The sequence below is a fragment of the Heteronotia binoei genome, chromosome 3 (assembly GCF_032191835.1).
Source record: "Heteronotia binoei isolate CCM8104 ecotype False Entrance Well chromosome 3, APGP_CSIRO_Hbin_v1, whole genome shotgun sequence".
Lineage (NCBI taxonomy): Eukaryota > Metazoa > Chordata > Lepidosauria > Squamata > Gekkonidae > Heteronotia > Heteronotia binoei.
Genome location: NC_083225.1, coordinates 148547725 through 148554896, shown reverse-complemented (window position 1 = coordinate 148554896; position 7172 = coordinate 148547725). Strand labels below are relative to the sequence as shown.

At 40.0% G+C, this 7172-nt stretch overlaps 1 protein-coding gene across 1 annotated transcript; it reads right to left on the bottom strand.

The window, feature by feature from the left end:
• Nucleotides 1–1618: 1618 nt before the first annotated feature.
• Nucleotides 1619–6696, bottom strand: TIPRL (TOR signaling pathway regulator). Its single transcript, XM_060234612.1, has 7 exons — nt 6433–6696; nt 5462–5641; nt 4765–4864; nt 4315–4446; nt 3599–3694; nt 2790–2852; nt 1619–2384 (listed from the first exon to the last, which is right to left on the bottom strand). The coding sequence occupies exons 1-7, from the start codon at nt 6531–6533 to the stop codon at nt 2250–2252; spliced, it is 807 nt and encodes a 268-aa protein (XP_060090595.1). The 5' UTR covers nt 6534–6696; the 3' UTR covers nt 1619–2249.
• Between the last annotated feature and the right edge of the window lie 476 nt (nt 6697–7172).

Genomic DNA, 7172 nt, shown 5'->3' with positions numbered 1-7172 from the left:
AGGAAGAGTGTGTGCACACAAAGCTCATACCTTGAACAAACCTTTGTTGATCTTAAAGGTGCCATTGGGCTCAAACTTTGTTCTCAGAATTATGTCTTGCAGTGTTTAATGGGACTTTCTCCTAACTGTGCACAAAATCAGACAACACAGTTCAAACCCCCAATAAGATAGGTATTCCACCTCCCATAAAAGAAACTGTGGCACTGATTATTTCAATCCATTCAATGTTGCTAAGTGAATTAGGGATAAGCTAGATAAGAGTGGAGACTTCCGTGATTTCCCATGGTTTTAAATTTAAATGGCAGCTATGGCAATAGAGGGGTGTACGATAAACCTACCCCTCAAACTATTTTCTCAATGCTCATCCCCAGTAAATGTCTGTATGCACATCCAGCCCCCTAAGTTCCTATTTACCTGCAGTGGAAAACAGTACGGTATTTTCCCCTATTGGGGCAAACTGCAGCTCACCTGGGGACAGAAAGAACCTGTATTGGGGAAACTTCCATATAGCTGGGAAAGAGAACTCCCTCCTCTCATCCTTAGTTATTGGTCCAAATTGTGTCTCTCCCCAAGCTGCTTTTTAAAAACCAAGGATCTTCAGGCACCTCATCTAGCTAAGCACAGAAAAAGTAAATAAGCAACCTGTTTCCTAGTCTCTTTTTCACACTGCTACACAAAAATTCTATCATGATAAAAAGGCAGAGGTAGTCCTCATGCAAGCACCGAGTCATTACTGACCCATGAGGTGATGTCACATCACGTTTTCTTGGCAGACTTTTTATGAGGTGGTTTGTCATTGCCTTCTCCGATCATCTACACTTTACCCCTAAAGTAAAGGCTGGGTACTCATTTTACCAACCTTGCAAGAATGGAAGGTTGAGTCAATCTTGAGCCGGCTACCTGAACCCAGCTTTCATGGGGATCAAACTCAGATTGTGAGCAGAGCTTGGACTACAGAACTGCAGTTTACCACTCTCTGCCATGATAGCAGAATAGATTCCCACTGCCAAAAACAAATCTGAACTTTAATGTTAAAGAGCCATAATCTTGACTTTCTTTTCTAGAACTTTCTTCCTGCACATGGGGGGGGGGGGGACATAAGAGAAGTTTTCCACTATGCTTAATCTGCTATATGCAGAAATGAACAAGAACACAGCAGGATAGACAAGCAAATGGAATAAAGGTTTTCACCTTCTGGCAAGCCAACTCATTGGGAAAGCATGAAAGAAGAGTAAGGGAAGCAAAGGCAAGAGTAGAGTTTCATATTCAAAACTGCAGTCCTGGAACACAACTGAACAAGCATTACAGTCCTATTAGGATGTGTTTAGGCTAAGCTTTACAATGCAGGCCAAACATGCTTGCTAGTGGCCGACACGAGAGGAAGTCATTTACAAACATTAAAGTCCTTTATAAAGGAAACAGCTGGTGCATTTACCTATTCTACCACTGTAAACAAGATAACACCCCCCCGAATTTTTTAAAATCACAATCAATTTTAGAATATTAGAAATGTGGTAGTGTGCAATCCACTTATATGAAACAATACCCTATTAGTGTCTAGCCCACTCTAAAATCATAGGATCAATATTAGCAAAAAGCAGACAATATGGGATCCAAATGTGAATCGATGTTTGCCAAATTTATTATGCAGCTCCGTTGTTTTTCTAGCTCTGTGAAAAGTTCCTCTAGAAAGTATCAAATAGCATCTCTCACATCTTTCTTATTTAAACAGACAGATCTCAAGCAACTGATGAAAAAAATGCCATCCAATATATTCAAGTTTCACAGACCTACTAGGCATCCATGATCCTCAGGAAGCTGAACCAATCTGACCTTGAGAGGAAGCGTAGTTAGTGTGTGCATTATACAACAAGGTCCTTTTATAACAAAAATAACTTCAAAAATAAGTTTTTATGAGCCGCTGTGAATGGCCTGTTTTAAAAGGCCTCTAAACCTTTGAATCTTGCAAGCTTCAGAAGAAGTGCTCCTGATTTGAGGGCTTACTTTCCAGCTCTAGATAAACTGGCTGTGAACTGGAGCTATTAAATAACTCCTTTGAAATAAAGAGACACTGAAAACTCCAGCACTGGGGGTGGGTGGGGGTGTTTTCTTCCCCAGGCTACGGAAATATTTTTCACACATACAAACAGATCCTGGTCCAGCAAGTAGTGGCATCTTCAATGGAAATGGCCAGATTATGGAACCTCCAGAAGAAAGTCTGTTTCAAGTCCACAAAATTTAGATTCCATTTAAGTGTGTTCTGGTACTGCTGCAGACTCAGGACTCAACTTTTCTGGAAATTCCAACTTCTCACACACTGTCTCCTTCACAGGTAAATACTGAGCAACCTCATTGGGATCCGTGAACAGGGCTTGAGGAACATGCTTAAAAAGAAGAGAGTAAAAATTATGCCAAACCCAACAAAGGAAATACAATCAAAAACATACAATCTCAAATGGAAAAAAGTAGGACCTTTAAAAAATAATACAGTAGAAAGCTAACCACCCACTATTTTGTGATTCTCTAACCTTAAATTACTAAATATATCATGGGGGAGAACTAAACGCTAGCCAGTGTGTATTTTTTCTTAATTAATGTGATGTGTTTACAGTTTAGTTAAATGCTATTATCACTGGCTTTCATTATGCTCTTGTTAATGTTAATTTCAGGAGGGGGGGATTCAGAAAATGCTGAAACAGGTAGCATTTGTCAGTCTTTGCAGAAAATAATTTTTCCTAGGAAGCTGCCAAAGCTGACCCAGAAAAATAACCATGCTTAAATGTTAATACCATTAGACTTGATACTTTGCTTTCCCTAGACGTGTATTCCCGCAACATGTAGCATTTGTCAGCCTAGTAAAGAAGAAAACAGTTGAAATGTAATTGCATGGTTATGTAATATTCTGCATGCATTGCTAGTTTAAATAATCAATGTAAAATAAAGAAACTGAAATGAGTTTGTCAGCTCTATGATGAGTGGAAGATCTGAGGGACTCACCCCACCCCATTTTAGCAAATACAGTTTAGTCTAAGTGGTCACCTGGTGAATCACATAAATCTGGGCCTCAAAACACCCATTGCTAGTTCCAGTGAGATACTGAACTTCTGACACCACGTAACTTCTAAACCTTATGAACAAGCAATGGCCCAACCCATCTCAAGGAAGCATTATTGGATATATGGGCTCAAGGACCATTTCAATTAGGTAAAGTGAAACACAAATAAAATGTAGGTATGATGTTCACAGGTTGTGTGCAAATGGGGCAGCACTGTGTTCAGCAGAAACTTGATGTTAAGGTATTTCCACTGGTATGATGTACATCAACTAAAAATAGTACTGGTGGTTAACCACAATTCCTTCTCAGCACACACATATTTATGGGGGCCAAGACTACAAGAAGCATTTCATAATCCTAGGAAGGGCCATCTGAAATCTACTAAAGCCAGCCAGGCCATTACAAAGACATAACTAGTAGTTGCCTTGCCTACCATGAAGTTACTATACCAAAGCCACAAACAACGAACATCACACACTAGGGCAGTTCAGGTCCAAATGCTTATTCCATCTAGGAAAGAACAGGCATAGTAGACCTCCTCACCTCATGGTAAAGCCTTGTATCGTTCATGCGGATAAGCACACCATCAACTCGCAGGAAAAATCTCAGCAGCACAAAGAAACTTGAAGGCATCACCCTCTGCCAAAAATCATAAATTATTTGCATCTGCATCATTTTGCTTATCAAATATTTATCTAGTTCAGTAGAACAGTATAACCTCATCGGTCATTAATAGTCATTTTGCAACAACTTCTGACACTTAATAGAAATTGGTTCTTCTGTTTCTTATTTTATTTTATTTGTGTGAATATATATGGCTTGTATTGCCTACTTCTGCATCCTGGCCCTGGTATCCCTTGGAGGTCTCCCATCCAAGTACTTGCCAGGGTCAGCCTGGCAAGATATAGAAGCCCATTTTTCTATTTTTGTAGATAATATTGACTAACAGAGACATGTATGAACAAGCAGATTTTTAAAATATTATGAGCCATTAAGCTGTAGACTCTTGTCTATACTCATTTCCTTGATTAAGACCACAATCTTAGGCATGCTTATATTGGAAGTAAATCTCACTGAACTCCATTGGAATAATTTCTAATTCTAATTTACAATAGCTTCAATGTAACCTCAACATTTCTGTCAAACCTCAGGCTTTTCTGGGAAGGGAAGGGAAGGGAAGGGAAGGGAAGGGATTCTAATCAGATGAATTCTAACAACATTTTGTATTTCAAGAAGACATGCAAGATAACTGAACTCACTATTTTGACACTGAGGCTTGAAACTCCATGATCATGAAGTTCATCTTCAAAGAGCAGAACTTCTTCAAAGAACATAATCTGTTCCCTGGCTTTCAGTTTCTCTGTGTCTATGTGTTCTGTTGTGGGAGAAACCTGGGAAGAGGAGGAAGCATAAACTGTTATATGAACATCCATGAAACTGCCTTATACTGAATCAGACAATAGGTCCAAAGTCAGAACTGTCTGCTCTGACAGGCAGCAGCTTTCTAAGATTCAGGTAGAGGTCTTTCATATTACCTACTGCCTGATCCATCTGACTGGAAATGCTGGGGACTGAATCTTAAGACCTTCCAAATGCCAAGCAGAGGCTCTGACACTCAACCACAGCCCCCCCCCCCCATAAGCAAACGTAAATAAACAGCAGTTAAGACCACATTCATATTTGAATAATCAAAATAATTCTATATTTACCTTTAACTTTAATGTTTCTCCCAACAGTGTTCCTTTATAATCTGTTGTATAAGTCCAATCATATGGTTTAACAACCTCTTTTGTGTGTTCAGGCTCAGTTCTGAAGGAAAACAATAGGCCGCTTTATAGCATGTAAAATACAGAACAAGACAAAGACTACAAGAGTTATAAATCCACGGAGCTCACAGCTTGTCAGTGTATATGGTTCTCTCTTTTTATTCTCACAACAAACCTGTGAGGCAGGTTAGGCTCAGTGTGTGAGATTGGTCCATTATCACCCCTTACAGTAGTCATCTAGATTTTCCAGATATGCTTTAACCAGACAGTGGTGGTGCAATGATTAAGAGCAGCAGACTCTAATCTAGAGAACTGGGTTTGATTCCCCATTCCTTCAAATAAATCCTGCTAAGTGATCTTGGTCCAGTCGCAGTTCTTTCAGAACTCTCTCAGCCCCACCTACGTCACAAGGCACCTGTTGTGGGGAGAGGAAGGGAAGGCAATTGTAAGCTGGTTTGAGACTCCTTATAGTAGAGAAAAGTGGGATATCAAAATCTACTCCTTCTCTTCCTACGCCACACTGGCTTTAAGAGGAGATAGTTGCATTCTTTATAAAAATAATCTTTGTTGTTAGAAACATGGTGGTATTCCCTCTACAACAGTGCTGTGCATACAAATACCAATAATATTTTGCTATTACCTGCTTTCTTGCCACTCTTCTGCACAGGCCACTTTAACCATACCTTGAGAGTTATTTACGCATCTTAAAGCATCAACTGCATTGAACTCGATTCCAAACTGAGATTCATGCTGAATTCTTAAGATATTGTCTCCAAACATCATTTCTGGGACACAAGGCATGTGCAGTTCTTCAGCTAGTCTGAAAGGAAACAAAGAGATTACAGCAATTTTTTTTTTCTCACAGGAACTATTCCTTATTGATCTCTACATTTTTCAATACATTTAGCCAAGAAGAGATTGGTGATAGGAGGACCTCCCTCCTAAAAAAAAAAGTCCTATACCTCTTTCATATTATCATTTTACCATACAAAAAATAACTGCATGTGGGAATCAATATGAAACCAGAATGAGAATCCCACATATACAGGGAATTCAAAGCTGATGAGACTTTCCTCATATACAGTAAGAACCACACAAGTTATAATTTACATGACAATTTCCCAGAACCTTAACAGCCTATGAAGGCATCTTTAAAAAGCAAGACAAACACCTTATCTACCAAAGAGCTAACTGGGAGAACAGACAAAATCATTTATTTTGCAACAAACTGTGCACATAAGCTCAGTAACTATAAAGATCTACCAATACAGGACTTTCTAAAAACATTTCAAATGAGGAAAACATTCTAGTGTTAGGTATTTTTCACTAGCTAACAGGAATATTTGTTCGGGTGGTATAAAGCAACAGAACAAAGTTAGAAGCCAAAAAAAATTATTGTTGTTTTGCCACTATAAGGTTTTTGGGGAGAGGAGGGAGGGTCCCGCCAGTCCTTAATATTGATCTCTACAGATTTGTGTCTCCATAATTAAAATCAAAGAAAAAGACTGAGAACTACCCGTCAGATACACAGCAATGATTACTAGCTCTGGGCACGGACAGCCCACCTGCTGTTCCATTAAGAGGAGCGCCCCCTCTCCCAGCCCCTCTCACCTTTCGGCCTCAGCCGACTTCATAATGTGGGTCCGAGCAGCGGTCAGCTTCCACGGCCCGAAAGTGAAGTCGCGCCGGCTGCTTCTGAAGACAGGCATCATGATGGCGACGGCAAAGACGGAGCAACCATAGACCTCTATCTATGGGATGAAGCCCCCCACCAAGGGCCCCTAAGGAAAGCGATACCCGAGACTCCTACTCAAATCAGGCGCAACCATCACAGGAAGAACAACGAATTCTGTTTCCGGGTTGATTCTCAAGCTGGTGACATTAGCTATATTCTCTATGGTTCTTGAACGAGACTTCCGGTTCTCGATTGCAAGGAGTAGAATCCTACGTGTGGTGGACGAAGGTGGTGGCGGGAGTAGATTAAGTTTAACGTGAAAACTCAAGGAAAGGGAGCCGAATTAAAAACTTCATTTCGTTGCGGTGCTTTGAAATAATCATATGCTCCCACCTCCGAGTATACAGGAAACTCCACTAAGACACAAATTCAGTAAGAAGACATGAATGATGAGGAAAGCTCCTGTTGAATTCTTTGTATTCCCCCCGCGACATGTTTATACCTCACTTTCCCGCCAGAAGCTTTCCCAAAGGAAGCTGTATGTAAAGCAAGGCAACGTATAAGTACTGTGGTAAATACTACAATGTATAACATACAAGTACTATAGTAAATAATAAGAGCTGTCCGTTTTATGTTTTTTATTTAATATTGTAGCCGTTTTGAGCTCCGTAAGGAA